This window comes from Anoplopoma fimbria, chromosome 6 (assembly GCF_027596085.1).
Source record: "Anoplopoma fimbria isolate UVic2021 breed Golden Eagle Sablefish chromosome 6, Afim_UVic_2022, whole genome shotgun sequence".
In the NCBI taxonomy this organism is placed as follows: domain Eukaryota; kingdom Metazoa; phylum Chordata; class Actinopteri; order Perciformes; family Anoplopomatidae; genus Anoplopoma; species Anoplopoma fimbria.
In genome coordinates, this window is record NC_072454.1 from 21,397,241 (window position 1) to 21,413,370 (window position 16,130).

General features: G+C 41.7%; 3 protein-coding genes across 3 annotated transcripts; all 3 read right to left on the minus strand.

Moving 5' to 3' along the window:
* Positions 1-109: 109 nt before the first annotated feature.
* LOC129092762 (condensin-2 complex subunit D3-like) lies at positions 110-4,874 on the minus strand. The gene is made up of 10 exons (XM_054600778.1): positions 4,771-4,874; positions 4,082-4,239; positions 3,781-3,943; positions 3,254-3,420; positions 2,886-3,056; positions 2,748-2,809; positions 2,570-2,657; positions 1,747-1,880; positions 565-637; positions 110-256 (listed from the first exon to the last, which is right to left on the minus strand). The coding sequence occupies exons 1-10, from the start codon at positions 4,820-4,822 to the stop codon at positions 110-112; spliced, it is 1,215 nt and encodes a 404-aa protein (XP_054456753.1). The 5' UTR covers positions 4,823-4,874.
* Positions 4,875-7,321: 2,447 nt separating this feature from the next.
* LOC129092763 (calcium homeostasis modulator protein 2-like) lies at positions 7,322-9,058 on the minus strand. The gene is made up of 2 exons (XM_054600779.1): positions 8,507-9,058; positions 7,322-7,735 (listed from the first exon to the last, which is right to left on the minus strand). Exons 1-2 carry the CDS (start codon positions 9,056-9,058, stop codon positions 7,322-7,324), a joined length of 966 nt encoding a protein of 321 aa, XP_054456754.1.
* Positions 9,059-12,897: 3,839 nt separating this feature from the next.
* On the minus strand, positions 12,898-15,444 carry calhm3 (calcium homeostasis modulator 3). The gene is made up of 4 exons (XM_054600832.1): positions 15,158-15,444; positions 13,999-14,126; positions 13,755-13,882; positions 12,898-13,347 (listed from the first exon to the last, which is right to left on the minus strand). Exons 1-4 carry the CDS (start codon positions 15,442-15,444, stop codon positions 12,898-12,900), a joined length of 993 nt encoding a protein of 330 aa, XP_054456807.1.
* Between the last annotated feature and the right edge of the window lie 686 nt (positions 15,445-16,130).

A 16,130-nucleotide genomic window follows, 5' to 3' on the forward strand; every position in this document is an offset into this window, starting at 1 on the left:
GAAGAAGTTCTGCTAATCAACTTGTGCATCATCAGCATGTACAGAAACCTACAATCATAATCACAATAATAATATTACATACAGACTATTTCCAACATATGTCAGGTGATCATTGTCCCAATTGTGTTACCTTTGAGCTTCTGGAGAAGTTGAACAGCCACTTGATGAAGCTGGCATAGTCTGTACTTTCCATCTGGGACGTCAACATACCCACAGCCTGGGCTCCATGGCTACGAAACTCGCTCTTCTCCACAATCTAAACGTCCACAGCAGAAACATTATATCACAGCTTTTAGTCAAGTATTTGTTTTGTCAAAAATATTGCATAGTTGATATTGTCAACTGTAGTGTTAAATGCCATCTGGCGTCTCATCATGGGAAAAAGGTTGTGAGGAACATATTTCGTCAATTTTTCTATAAATGAAATGAACCCTGGTGCACAAGCACTGACTAGTGAGTTTTTCATGATATGTCCCCTTAAAGACCCAAACAGTTGACACAGACTCTCTGAACTTAACACAAACAGGAAGTGCATCACTGCCAAATGTTTGGTGGAGGAGTTACCTGGAAGCAGATATGCTGCAGGAGGATTTGCAGGATAGGAAGGGCAATCTCTTTCAGCTTATCCACGAGGTGACTATAATCACAAACACATAAATCATGTACAAAGTCATATATACATATAGTCATGATACATTTCATTAGATTTGTAACATCTACAGATTTAGTAGCAGGAGACATACAGATAAAATCCAGCTGCACTCCTCTTAATGTCCAGCAGATGGTCGTAAGTTTTGTTCAGCAAGTGCAACACACTTTCTGCGCTCAACAAGTGCAATTTCGCATTTGTGAAACAAAACATACTTTAACATCAATTCCCCTATTTAGCTTTATTTTGATTATTTTAAATTAATATGGTTAACCAGTACCAGCATTTTTGGTTTCCTCTTGACTAATATCAAATTTTCCGGTCTGAACATGTTAAGTAGAGACAACTGGTCATATTTTAATGGTTCTGTATTGGCCATCAACACGTATGATTCATATCAAATCATTTAAATAATTTAAGCTTATAAACATAATCATTATTAACCAGGATCTTCAGTGTTTGGATCAAAAAGTTAATTCAGCTGTTAGTATGTGTCTCTTACATATTTATTCAACATTAAAGTGAACATATGTATTGGAACGGATCTGATATCAGCAGGTACTAGAGATGCACGGACTGCAATTTTCTTGGCCGATTCCGGTTTCAGATTATTAACAATTAAAATGTTCTTTCTTTCCACAAACTATATTTGATGAACACCAATGACATGATGTGTGTTTTATGCTGTACTGTGTGCCACAGCTGCAGTGGTGTGCGTGGCATGCACGTTGGTGTTTGTGGCTGTGACGTTGATGTATGTGCCGCTGTGTGGACAATGTAAAACCATCATGTGTGTTCATTTGACTGGGTAAAAAGAGGTATGTCAGACTGATCGATCAGTGCAACTCCGGTAGATACCCAATGTTAAAAAAACCTGTTTTTCAGATCAGGAACTGGACCAAAACAGCTTGATCGGGACATCCCTGACGTTATGCATTGCATTTCAAAGTTAGTATTGAACTGTACTGAATATACAGAACTGTCTTCAATTTGTGAAAAAGGTTTAATGATCAAGGATCTCATGCTGAAATGTGTGAGCACACCATATAAAGATTGAAACATATCGTTCTACAACTGATCAAAACACAGCCGTTTACCAAACAAAATGGATGGCCTGGTCTCGGGTGGAGATGATGGCCTGGTTGGGTATGAGGAGGGAGGGTTTCCCTCTGTTGCCTTTATTCATCATCAGGATCACGTAGAGAAGCCGGTGGAAGACCCTCCGCAGGGACTGGACAACGGACACATCGGTTAATATTAGAAACATCATTCTGTTATGGGTTTGACCTGTTAACCCCTAGCCCTCGGAAAGAAACACCTCAAACGGCACACCCAAAATGATTCAGGAAAAGCTCCTCAACCATAAGGCGTATACGCATTTCCCTTGTCTCCTTTGAAAGGTAAGAAGCTAAGGAGTACAAATCCGTTGTAAATAAACCAATTTCTATTTTCTAAATTTGATGAAAAAGCCCTAAAATACAACATTCATCATCACAGTTATTAAGATAAACTCAGGCAGTCTCCATGCTTTGGTCATGTTTTCTGTTTACTGGTAGTTTTACGTCAAAACACTGTTTCTATTTCCTTATAGCCATGGTACAAACAACATAAATCTCCAAAAAAAGATTGAAATAGTAACACAACTAATAGCGATCAATATTCATACATAACCAAAGAGCTCCATGCTATAGGACAGATAATCCGCTATCAATCAGAATGTTAATTCTTATGACCCAAAAAATATAATCTAACAGTCAAGAAATCCTCTTCATGAAGACAGTGCCAAAGAAGTCTGTGGATTATCTAGAGTAGCTGGGACATTATTTGTCAAATTGTTAAGAATAGCTGCGCATTTAGTGAGAGAAACCAACAAGTGTGCATACTATTGGCCGACCACGGACTCAGAGTATTGGCTCTTACTTCTTTCTGGTCTCCGTGTAGTGGCGAGCAGAGCAGCTGCAGGCCGTAGAAAGCCATCTCAGGAACACTCCTCAGCTTGGTTATATCCCTGTTCAAAAATAACAAAACTGTCAGCTCTCGCAAAACCTGCACACATTCTTTAATCAAGACAGAGAGAGAATCGAAAGAGACAACTCACTGTGGAGCCGCAAAGGTCACCTCTCCAATGACCGGCTCAAAGTAAAGTAACTTGCTAAAGATCTGCGGAGGAAACAGAAACACATGAAAACACTGCAATGTGGCACGGAGCGGGCGTGACGATGACATCATTAGCTACCTGCGTGCAGCTGCCGGCGCTCTGTGGTCTGTCCTTGAGCGGAAAGGTGTGCAGGAGTCTGAGGAGGCTTTGAACCAGGAGAACCACAGCAGCTCTGACCTTTACCAAGTCCTGGGTAGTGAAATGAAGCTCCTCTTCCTCCTCTTCTTCCTCTGCCTCATCCACTTCCATCTGAGGATAACAGAGACAGGCGCTATCATTTCTCAACACCCTCTACACTCTATTAGGGCCCTAAGACATCCAGAAGGTTTTAGGAAATTTCAACCTGAACTAAAAAAAACTAAATGTGAAGTCAGTGTGTGAAAGTCTGAATTAAACTGTTGTGCCATCATATTACGAGTTGATTCATTTCAGATACAGGACTTTACCTCTGTAGTTTCTTTCCGCTGTGGTTTGGAGCGTTTGCCATCTGCCTGAGAGCTCTTCAGGCCGTCCTTCTTGCGCTTCCTTCCAGAGTCCTGAGGCCAGCAGTGAGAGGTCAGGTCTGAACAAGTGTCCAGCAAAACCTCATGGAAAATCTTGGTGGCGATGCTTCCTGGAAGCGATACATATGTTGTGCATTATCAATCGTAGAGTCTTATCTAACTTATGGAGTTTGTATTTATCAAATATATTATTAATTCCTGAAGATCTCCCACAAGATTCTTGCCCAAAACTAAATCTTACAAGATCACATTTGAACACATCATGTTACGGTACAATGGGTACTGTTTCACACACACACAAGCATTTACGTGAAAAGACAAGCTGGACAGTATCTACTAACTGTTATTCAACAGGAAAAAAAAAGATGAAACCTTACTGCTAATTTTTTTTTTACAAATTTGACCTTGTGGCTGCACCAAAACTACACACAGACCTTCTTATGTGTGTGCATTTTCTCAGATTTCCTCACCTGGAATTCCCAGCAGCAGCAGGTAGAGCGAGGCTGCGTGCAGACCGTTCACCCTCTGCTGGACGTTGGCCGTTTTAGCTTTCCCCGCCAGGACAAAGAAGGACAGCACTGCCACCAGAGACTTGATCGACACCCCGTTCTCCCCCAGAATTGCCCAGATGCTCTGCAGTGCAACGTGGGAGACAGACAATGCTTACTGTTTTGCATCAACATCTGAGCACACAACATTTCAGGGAGCCACTAGTTTTCACACATATCAGTAAAATATAGGACAGAGTGTTTCGGTGCTGATCAGTTTTACCTGTGACGCTCCATCTTGTTGGTCAGCAGCATGGGCCAGTAAACACTGGTACAGAGTTCTAAAGGCCTTGTCTTCACTGAATGCAAGTTCATCCTCTATGGTGTCATCCAGTGGTTTTCTCTCTGTGAACTCCAAGTCCCACACTGCATCCACCCAGGCTGGAAATCACAACAGTTATCACGTGATACAATAACATGACAGACACGATTTTGGAACATGGGAGAGCTCTGTTTTCTGAGTGATAGTAAAAGCTGGTAAAGGAAATGTATGGAAAAAAAGAATATAACATATAAAGATGACGCGTGCGCCTTTTTAAATAATGTAACGTACTCAAGATATGTTGAAGGAGCTGCAACGCAGAGTACTAACGTTATCAGACACGTCTTAATAACCGTAACACATGGCTTAACACGTTTAGCAGTAACTATAAACTTGCATACTTTAATTTGGCAAACAGATAAGGAGTTATTGCTGAACTGCACTGGGCTTACTGAGCGTTACAAACAAAGCCCAACCGTTGTGGCGCCATGTGAACAAGCCCATCCCGTACACAGTGCAGACAGGGACACATTATCCGGGAAATAGCTACGTTAGCAGTCTTCTTTGCTTGAAAATTCAATGAAGCGAGGTCTCTATAAACAATATGATAGAAAAGGTCATTTAAAACATAAACAAATGTGTCATTTTACCTTCTGGGATTTCGTTTAACCTCAGAAACTCCAGCGCAGATATCACAGACATCTTGTTTATATTTTTGAATCAGCCCGCCTGAAACTTAACCACAGACGTTCACACATGCGCATTAAAGATTTCTTCCTCACTGATTTGACAGGTTAACGTCTTTCAGCTTCATTACCGCCATCTTCTGGTAGAGAGTATGGCCTGTTCGTTTGAAGGAGAAAATCTAGCCTAAAACCAGAATATAGAAGCTATTTAGAAAAACAGAGCACACAATGTAAACATAACTGTAACCTAATAAAAGACAAAACAAAATTAATAAAAGAAAATAGCTAAAGGGTCAAGTCAAGTCTTTTTCGTATACCTTGGTGATTTCTAGTACAGTTCTCTCATTAACAAAAAAACACCAATAAGGTTTGTGTCTTAATACATTGACATTCATGGATAAATAAATGAACAGAAATTATTATCCTCCACTATGATTCCAAACATGATATCATCTTCATCACACCAGAAGTCACACCATAAATTTACTATAAAGACAGAAGAGCAAATATTGATCCACGGTTTCTTCTTCTTCATACATATTTCTATAACATATTGTGATAAATGTTGAACCCTTGTCTAATGAGTTTCCTCTGAAGAATATATTTCTTCTTCTTTAAATGAACTTCTTTTACTTTTGGAGCTAAGCTTTAAAAAGTTAATGTGTCATTTTCTATAGGTGGGCTGACAAATTGTATTAGTACCTGAGCTCTAGTACCTACTGAATTGCATCGTATATAAAACATTTGTAAAGGGACTATGCGTAAAGAATAAGTGTTTGGTTTGTCTGGACTACTGTCAAAACAAAGTGCCGCAACATGTTGGACTCTATGAAGAGGACCATGTTGATATGAAGGGCTCATTCTTAATGAAAACACAAATATTCTCAGTATCCTGTGTACCCGTACACCTATGAAAACATAGTTACAAATATAAAATTTCCCTGACAATCCCTGACATTTTACAAACTGGCCCTTTAAGAAATACTGTATTTCTATATTTGATTTAGAGAAGCAGTATGACTTTAGGCACAAATAATTCACAAAAATTAAACATTGATACTAACAACCCAACAGAGGTTTATGAGTTTATGATTTCAGTTTGCAGACTTGCAGACTAAAGCATTGAAATCTGTCTGGCAATGTTCTTAACACCAGTACAGAAACACAGGTACTAGCCCAAGTTTGATGTTTGGGATTTAATACTGCATGACAATAGACCACGCTTAATTGTAATCAGCCTAATGATAGACATGAATAAGATGCATGCACAACAGATGTTTGAGTTTTTAATTATGAACTTCACATAACCCATAAAAGATGACTATGTGACCTAATCAGGACCACATAACATGTCACATCATTGGGATGGCTGGACTGGATACTCTGACACATTCAGCCCATAGAGACAGTATACTGCCACACTTGTTGGTTTTGAGTTCATTGATGAAGGAAGTCAACTTGAATAAACTCAATATTTTCAATGAGGAATCTAGTGACCCATTTACACCTGGTAGTAATGAGCTTTCTCCTTGTCTAGTTTCAGTCAGAGTTTTGATCAAATTTGATATGGAAATTAGTGGGCAGCAGGCGGAGCTTGTCCACAAACATGTTAAACATATCTAGCAACAGACCATAATGTTAGTACAGGTGTAAATGGGACCGACTTGGTTTCTGTTCTGCATGATTTAGAGTAGGGCTGCACAGTGGTGTAGTGGTTAGCACTGTCGCCTCACAGCAAGAGGGGGACGGCCTTCTGTGTGGAGTTTGCATGTTCTCCCCGTGTCAGCGTGGGTTCTCTCCGGGTTCTCTGGCTTCCTCCCACAGTCCAAAGACATTACATTACATTACATTGCAGTCATTTAGCAGACGCTTTTATCCAAAGCGACTTACAGTCAGTTGTATATTACATATCATTCATCCATCCATTCACACACTCTGATGACAGGCTACCATGCAAGGTGCCACCATCAGACTCTAACTAACATTCATGCAACATCCAGTCCACACCGATGGCAAGCCTTCGGGAGCAACTTGGGGTTAAGTGTCTTGCCCAAGGACACATCGACTGTCGAAGCCGGGTATCGAACCACCGACCCTCTGATTGGAGAACTACCTTACTCTCCACTACGCCACAGCCGCCCCCAGACATGCAGAGCTTAGGTGCATTGAAGACTCTAAATTGCCCGTAGGTGTGAATGTGAGTGTGAGTGGTTGTTTGTCTCTATATGTCAGCCCTGCGACAGACTGGCGAACTGTCCAGGGTGTACCCTGCCTTCGCCCATTGACAGCTGAGATAGGCTCCAGCACCCCTGGGACCCTTAACTGGATCAGCAGGTTACGGAAAATGGAATGGAATGGAATGATTTACAGTACAGCAAAGGGAGCACTGCACTGCACTCTGGATGGAGGCCACGGTGGAGGGGTGAATTGGATCCAGTGGTACCCGGAAAACAGTTTAATTTACATATATATACACATATATATATAAAAGAGGACTTGTCCAGACGTGTCCCGGTCAGCTGAGCACGTCCATCTCTTTCTCCATGGCCTCCACGTTGTTCTCCAGGCTGTACGTGGCCCATTTGTTGAGCCTGCTGTACAGAGGCAGTCCGTTTTTCTCCCTGTAGAGGTAGACGCCGGTCACCCTGTTCCAGTTTGTGCTGCAGATGGGACTGGCGCTCTGGTGCTGGGCCAGCTGCTCCTTCTCCTCATTCTCCAGTGCCACAAAACCAAAGAAGCTCTTAACGTTCTCTGCAGCCAGCAGGCGGGAGTGGACAGCCGCTGTGCGCTGGAAGAGGGTCTTTTCGTTAGAGCGGTACTGGGACCAGTAGTCCTCCTGCTGGTAGCCAAGTGGAGAGGAGCAGCGCTTCACGCACAGTATCAGGAACACCATCAGTGACATTAATGCCACCAGCAGCCAGCCTAGCAGCTGAAAAGAACAGAGGGCAGCGAGGTCAACACAATTTGTAAGTTTTAATTTCACTGGACCAGATACATTTGTGTATGCTTTGTCTGCTCTTCCCCTCTCTAATAGGCCCGCAGGAAGAGTGCCCGTACATTTCATTTATATAAGAATAATTCAACACTTTCAAACAGAGATACATTGAAAGCTTCAGTAACATGCTATATAATGAAACAATTTCTCGTCACTGTGTGCAGTGGTTCTGTGCAGCCTGATGAAGTCTTGTCTTCAAAGTGAGTTTGCCAGGTTTGGTACTATTGCGCCCAAAACCAGTACTCAGTGACCTCACTGTATCTGGCAACTTGCACTGTAGATGAAGATGATGCACAGAAGCACTAGGCAGATGGATACAGCTGTTGTGCATCAAGAAATAGTTGGGCTGTATGTGTATTTGGGAATTTCGCACAGAGCCAGGCTAGATGTTTCTATCTGCATCAAGGCTTTATGCTAAGCTAAGCTAACTATGTCCACACTCCAGCTCCATACTTAACGAAAAGAGACAAGATTGGTTTCAAGCCTCTCACTTTTTTGGGGGAAGAAAGTGAAGAAATGTACCTCCAAAAATGTGTAAGTATTCCTTTCGTGGGTTTTGATGGCTTATAAAATCAAAGGTAGCAGCTGGCATTTATTTTTGATTGATATTTAACATTTCTTACTTGTGCGCATAACTACACTAAACCAATGTCTATGGATAAAACTAATAACGTCCTTCAAGAACAAAATAAAGTACAACTCTACCTGAGATTCATATTTCAGTCGTCGCTCAACTTCAGCCCAGAATCGTTGCAGCTCTGTTGGAACACTTTCTTTGCACGGGAATTTCGCCATTACCTTTGACCCCTGACCTGGAGGCAAGCCCTCCAGCGTGCTGGGGTCAACGAACTCGCTGAGGGCACACATGTATGCCTGGCCCTGCAGCAAAGAGAAAACTACCCACGTTATCGGAGCCACCACGCCTCGACCAACGATGGTTCCCAGCAGCGCAAATGCAGAGGCTCCTGACAGCTTCCGGCACTTCCTGAGCCGACACTCAGACACCAGGTCCCATGTGCTCTTGTTCATCATTATTCCCACCAGGAAAAATGCCAGTGCCGGAACACCAATGGCAGCCAGGCCGTAGAGGTAGTTCCTCCCAGACGAACACGGACACTCAAAGGCAAAAACATTGTATGCGGTCTGGCTGGCCACGGTGCCTAGAGCGATCAGACCGTTGAAGATCATCACATCTTTACTCTTGAAGAAGAGGGACACAAACTTAAAGTTCTCTGTGACGAGTGCTGCTGCAGCCATGTTTGGATGTCGGTTCTTTACAGAGAATAACACTGAATAGCTGTGAGTTGGGTTTACAGGAATGTCAGGCTGCAGAGAGAGAACAAAAAGAGAAATGAATTTGAAACAATGAATTTGAGACTTTTTTTTAGTTTAAAAAAGGAACTGGGAGCATTGATTATTACTGTAGTTTGAATTATTGTTTTGTATTGAATGGATTCAGTTTATTTGGAGAAAATAAGTCTAACACTTAAGTCCTACTTACTCAGTCAAAAAAGAAGACAGATATTGTGGAAAACAGACTCAGATTAATGTTTTATTCAAAATAAATCCTACCACTCCACTGAAAACAAAGAATTAAGTCATGCAAACTCACGCTCTGGCAGTGTCCTGAGGCGGGACATGTGACTCAGACTTTGTAATCCATTTTTAACATCCAGTGCAATGAAATTTCAGGAGAAACTGAGGAAAAAATGTCGGGTCCAAAACACAAAATCAACTTCATACATAAGTAGGACTGAAAAAGAGAAGTCCCGTCTTTTGCGTGCAACTTTAAGTCTTTGTAGGCAGTCTGGGCACCGGTGATGACTCACAGTCAGGAACTGCCCCCCGGTTTCCTCCCCAGTGGAAAAAAATGTGGTCTGTAAGTGAAAACATGTGTTGCTCGCAGAGCAATATGACAAAAAAATAAGTGGGACAGCCCAGGAACTGAGAGGCTGCTGCTGAAGGCCAGTCTGACTCTGGCTTAACCCAGCTAGCTAGACTGGCACTGACGAATAAGCGATTTCAACCATTATTGAAAAGTTACTGCAAAGGCTAACTTTTTACCCTTCACTCTCATTTGGAAAAATCCCAAAAGATGTAGTTTTTTTCCCCACATGGACCTGTACGTGCTGCCATTTATCCTACCCTTCCCCCGGTCTCTCAGGCCTTCCTCATTAGTAAATGATAACATGCTAACACTCTAAACTAAGATGGTAAACATGATAAATGACATGCTAACTTTAGCATTTAGCTAAAACAACCCTGTGGCCAAAGTACAACCAATAGGCTGTATATAAGTAGTGGATTTAGTCACTGTGACGCCATCCATTGGTTTGTTGACTGCTGTATTTGAAGCCTTAGGTTAGTTAATTTGGCTGTAAAAACAAACTAAAAACCCCCTTTTTATTGTGTTCGCACCAAAATAACTAATCGTAGTTCTTAGAAAGCCATTTTGAGGGACTTTTTTAGTAGGTACTCTCCCAGCACAAAAGGTACCATAAGTAATGTTACTGTACAGTGATTGGTTGAAGAAAAGCGCCAATGCAGCTTTATCAACAGTCATTTTTAAAAACCCTATTAGCCCTGTAAAAAGCAGACAACGCAAAACACAACAGCTTGTACGAAAAAAAAGAGAACACGGACAAATGGACCCCCAAGCTAACCCAGTAGCACAGAGGCTAACCCAATAGCACAAATCAAACACACTTAGCCTAAAAAATGGTGGATTTGAACCAAAATTGCAAAAACTCCATTTGTGGCGGCTATTTTGCTTGCGTTTGTATGTTTTTGGCTTGTAATATTTTACTTGAAAAGCTAAGGGCGCTTAAATAACGTAGCAAACTAGCCACTCGCTAATCTACCAGCTGGAGACGTGTGCAAGTTGCGCCGACTTATGTCACTTAAACATTCCTATCGGAAGTGCAGAAAAAAAGCCCCTGAAGGTAGCACTTTAGGGGTAGATCCTCTGAACTGACAAAAAACGCCAATTTTAACTCCCGACACAGCCTCAAAGAGCTGCTAGCTTAGCTATAGACTTTAAGTCTTGTTCATCAGATTTTTCACCCATCTCTATATCCTGCTATTCTTCTTTATGCAACTCACTTAGCGTTTTAGGAAATGGATAAGCTTGCTTTCAGAAGTAAATTAAGAGCTTTTACAATTAGAACATTTATTGGAAGCAGTAGGACACCAACAACAGTATCTAAAGTTAGCTTACATTAGCTAACATTAGCCACCATAAACTAGAGGGTCATATCACACCAAGTGAGGCTGTAGCGACTATACCCCGGAGTGTGTTTTGTCCCTGGGGATTTCAAATTTAATTTTAAGCAAATAATATGTTATTTCTTCTTTCGAAATGTGTAGTCTCACTTTAAAATGGTGAATATGTTTGCAAACAATTGACTATTTGTACATCGAGCAGTTTCGCAGCGACATCATCATTCAGTTGGAGTAGTGTTTGTCTTTAGCTGCTAAGAAGCTAAATGCCCCATAGTGCTGAGGGGAACTGCAGAGTTGGTGATAGTTATAAGTGGTTGTTTACGTAAACACCACATACACATATTAGATACATTTTTATTGTCAAAATATTTACAAGTGCATCTTTAAAGCAAACTAAATACAATACAGTAGTAAAGAGTATCTTTGTGAGAGTCTGTAAAGTTATTTGGTTCCGAATGTTTATTTGCATGTTTCCATCAATCTGTGTCAGCGAGTTCCTTGTCCACAACCTGTATGCAAAACCAGCCAGACCTTGCACCCTAACATAGTCAAATTACCCTCGCAACATGGTTTTCCCCTAAGAGTAACTATATTTTTAGAAGTCAAAACACAACGGATTCAAGCAAAAGACCTCCATCACAATTTAATCAAACACAATTATTTGAAAGATCAAAGCATGATCAAAGCAACAAAAGAACAAAGAAGCCTTTGAAAAAAGTACTCCTCTACCTGAGATTCATATTTCAGTCGTCGCTCAACTTCAGCCCAGAATCGTTGCAGCTCTGTTGGAACACTTTCTTTGCACGGTAATTTCGCCATTACCTTTGACCCCTGACCTTTGAAAAAATCTTTGAAAAGAGACATGGGATACCATCTCTACCCGTATACAGCCAAGTGTTATCACCTGACTGAAAGGCCATGATTCGGTCCTGTGAGGACACCTGTGTCAGCTGCATGTGCTGAATGAAGGTTGGGAGATGAAGTTGAAAGCTCTGACTCACTAGTCAGTGAACCTTTGACCTTACACATCAGTCTGACTTTAGCAGAGTTTACAATTATCGGCAGCCACCATTGAGTTCAACAAAAAAAATCTGACAAGAAATAGCATTACTATGGTGAAGGACAGATAACGTAACTCCGAGATTACCGACATGCTCATCTGATCGCTGTCATTGCTTGTGTGTGTGTTGGGGATAATTGTTTTTTTCCTTAAATCTCTGATTATGAAGAGGAAGAGCAAGTATTAACCACTGAGCCAATGATAGGATTAATATGATGTCCCTCTGCTGTTCAACCCAAATAAACCCAAATAAAAAAATCTCACCTTATCCAACACACATTTTGCTTACGTTTTTGTACTGTTTAAGACTAATTTCTACGACTCAAATCCAAAATGTTAAAAACCTAAACCTCAGGATGAAATAAAGAACGTGTATGTAATTCTACTTAATTGTTTTTAATACACTGGCAGGCGAGACGAGTGAGGAGTCACAGAGAAAGAGACAGGTAGTTAACACGAAGGGGGAGGGAGAACAGACATGTAGTTGCTCTTACTTGACACACATTTATTAAAGACTGCCAACATTTATTTGCAGATGTTTTGTGATCATTTTACTCTCTTTTGTATTTCCAGATTGTAGTGTCGATCATTCACTCAAACCTTTAGCTTGACAGATAATTTATGCTCCTGCTAACTGACTTGGTTTTGAAGCTGTTATCCAAATTTTGGCTCTTCAAAAATGCACACATTTAGATCAGGGAAATTTGAAAAATTTAAAATACCCTGAACCCCACTAGAAAGCTCAGATTTCTGACCTCTGCAGGTGACTTACATCTAAAATGATTCACCCTGCAGCTATACAGCACAGTGTTTCCTAGACATCAGAGTATAATGTCTTCCCGTTACGGTCCTCCCAGGTAACACAAGTTTTGGGTCTGTGGGCTATCCTGGTGACATCCAGCTCAGGTTTTCCGTAGTACCACTTTTCAAGCAGCTGGTCCACCTGTTCCTGCTTTGACACCCCGTGAAGTCTCTCCTCTTCGTCGTCCTCACAGTCCCTTTGGGAGTTGGCAATGAAGACTGGGTGGGGAAGATGGAGCACGGCGTCCTCCCTCATGTCCTCAAAGAACTGCACCACGCACTTGCGGGCGAAGTCGCGGGCGTGTAGGACGCATGTCTCGTCGAAGAGCTTCTGCTCCACGTCGAGGTAGTTGCTCCAATAGCGCGTCTGAATGGAGGCGGCGTGGTCGTCGAAGTAGGGCTTGACGAGGCGTCCCATCGCTCCTAGCACAATCAAGAAGAGTAGGATGGACCAGCCGACCGCCTAGATGGGGCGAGGAAAGTTAGCAAACACAAAGCCATCTCCTTGAATGTCAGGTCCGTTCAATGCTTCAGTGTCACGAGAGGTGATGGTAATTCATGATGCTATGCTACAAAAAATGTAATTAAAATGTTATTTACCGAACCTGATCGAATGTGATTAGTCAATAGTACACGGACTACGAACTAAACAAAGAAATCATATTAATGAATCTTTATGGGATTACAAAAACACAAATTACTTGTCTGTGTAATAGAACATGTGCCAAACAGCTACCAGATATATGGGGGAAATAAACCCTTGACCCTGATTTTTTTTTAGATCTGATTGATGTTCTTCATGACATAAAAAGAAGAAAGATGTGTTTGGGTGTATGCATGTGTATGCATGCTGGGGCTCTGACAGCTTACTTGTGAATAGCAGCGAACATAACGGGAGACGGCTTTGCGGAAAGAGCTGTTCGTGAAGATAATGTCCTCCTTGCAGGGCACTTTGGCCATGACTCTGATCACATCCAGACCTGTATTGTTGGGCAAACCTGCGAAACATACCACATGATACATCATACAGACCAATTATGCAACAACTGTGACAGTATAGATTGCATTGAGTATGTATTCCCCTATGAGGCATGTTGCATGTGTTTGCCAATACCTGAGAACAGTGCGGGGTCTACACTAACACTGAAGGCACAGATGAAGATCTTTCCATCCAGCAAAGTGACCAGGATCCACACCATCGGTGCCAGCATGGCCCTCTGGAGCATGGCTGAGAACAGGTACCTGTAGGAGGACAAAGGAAAAGTTTTCATCCTCACATTTGCTACAGCTTGACCCTCTTACATCACCTTTAGCACATCACCTGCTACACTGATTTGAATGGGTATGTCAGTTCAACTCCTTTTCTATTTCTATGGGTAGCTCAGAGCTTAATTCTCAGCCCTGTATTATTTCATCTTGACATGCTCCCTCCCTCATATCATTCATGATAACAATATTCCTCATTATAATTATGCCGATGATATTCAACTTTACATATCTCTTTCTACTGATGACTTCCATCCTGTTGAGAAATGTATTTAGTGCATTGACCCCATTAACACTCTCAGAACCCATCGGCTATCGTTCGGATTACAGATAAGCCTCTCAAGGCAAGGGGCTATATTTCTGGGGTTTCCGGTGTAGCCAGCGAATATCCGGGCCAAGACTTCCTCTTCCGTGTGCTGCTCGTTGTAGACAGTCCGATAAGCAACTTGAAACGTGTGACGGGAGTTGGAGTTGAGAGAGGACATGTGTACGAACAGATTGTTTCACAAGTTGACAGTTTACAGGCTAATTTTAACCAATAAAAAGCTAACCCATTGTCAGACGATAGCTGGCGGGTTCCTAGTTAGCAAGCTGGATATCAAGTTCCACTTCTTCCAGTGTGTGTGATGGCCTTCACGAAGGGCTAGATGGATGGGTGGGTGAATGGGTGGATGGGTAGATGGGTGGATGGATGGCATGTCGATCAATGCGTTCAACGTCTTTTGCTCTCCATTCGGACCCTTTACTTGCATTCACCCAAAGTCTGCTAGAATGAAATTGGTCAAAACTACTCAGACTCGAAGGGAAACCAGATAGTTGCTAAAAACTTTACCCGCTGCGTTAGCGTTAAAGAAAGGTCTGGCTAAACCCATTATCATTCTGGTATAGGGGTAAAACGCTCTGGCTCGTTTGTATTTCTTTAAACCAATCACATTGGTCACACTTTTCCATATCTTATTATAGTAAATACTGTTTTTGTAAATTAAAGAAGTTAATCTTTGACTCACTTAACAACAGCAGGATTTTTGATTCTGTTCCCAATGGGTCTCATCCACTCGTCCATCATGACGCCAGTATGTCGGTTGACCAGGACCCCCAGGAAGAACAGTATGATGGGCGGTACGATCATCACTCCTAAAGAGTAGAGTTTGTTGTACTGAGGAAGGCACGGGCAGTTGAAGTCAAAGCTGGTATAGAGCTTGACGCTGACTAAGGCCAGGATGATACAGATTCCATTGGAGATGGACTCAGAGTTGGACTGAAAGTACTGCAGGACTAACTTCATACGCTCCATAGCTTAAATATACTGTATACTGTAAACGGTTAGGTTGGAAGTAAAAACAGCAGTTATCCAATTCCTGCTGTTTTTTAATTCAACCAGTGATTAAAACAGAACAGAAACAGTTCCAGTTGCAGTTAATAATGTTACAAAATGTTTGAGCGTCCTTGAAAATGTGCTTTTCAGAAAAAATCTGTACATGAAGGTTAGTTCTCTTTACCTCACAATATGAGCTAATCCTTTGTGAAGAAAAGTTTTAAATCACCAATTTAAGCAGTCTCAGTAAACAACCTGAGCTTCAGTGGGAATATGCCAGTTACGGAGAGAGTCCTGCAGTGATCCAGGGAGAGTCAGAGAATGCATGAATAGACGTGAGCAGGTGACAGAGCTGAGTGGCCACACCCTGCCTCACATCACAGGCTTACAGCACTAGTTCCTGGTAGAGTTGTATTGTGGTCATGAATAGGCCTGATACTTAAATTCAAAGCATATGGGACTGTGAGGGAAAATCAATCACCACTGTTGTAGTTCCTTTATGTATTTCTATAGGACAATCATGTTTGTAGTTTAGGCATATGGTAAATATGCCAACATTTTATTCAGAGGACCAACAAAAAGTAAAATAATTCTAGAGCCACATCTTCTATCATCTCACTGCTACATACTAACTCTCATTGTCATGAGTTCTCAAATGATCCGGC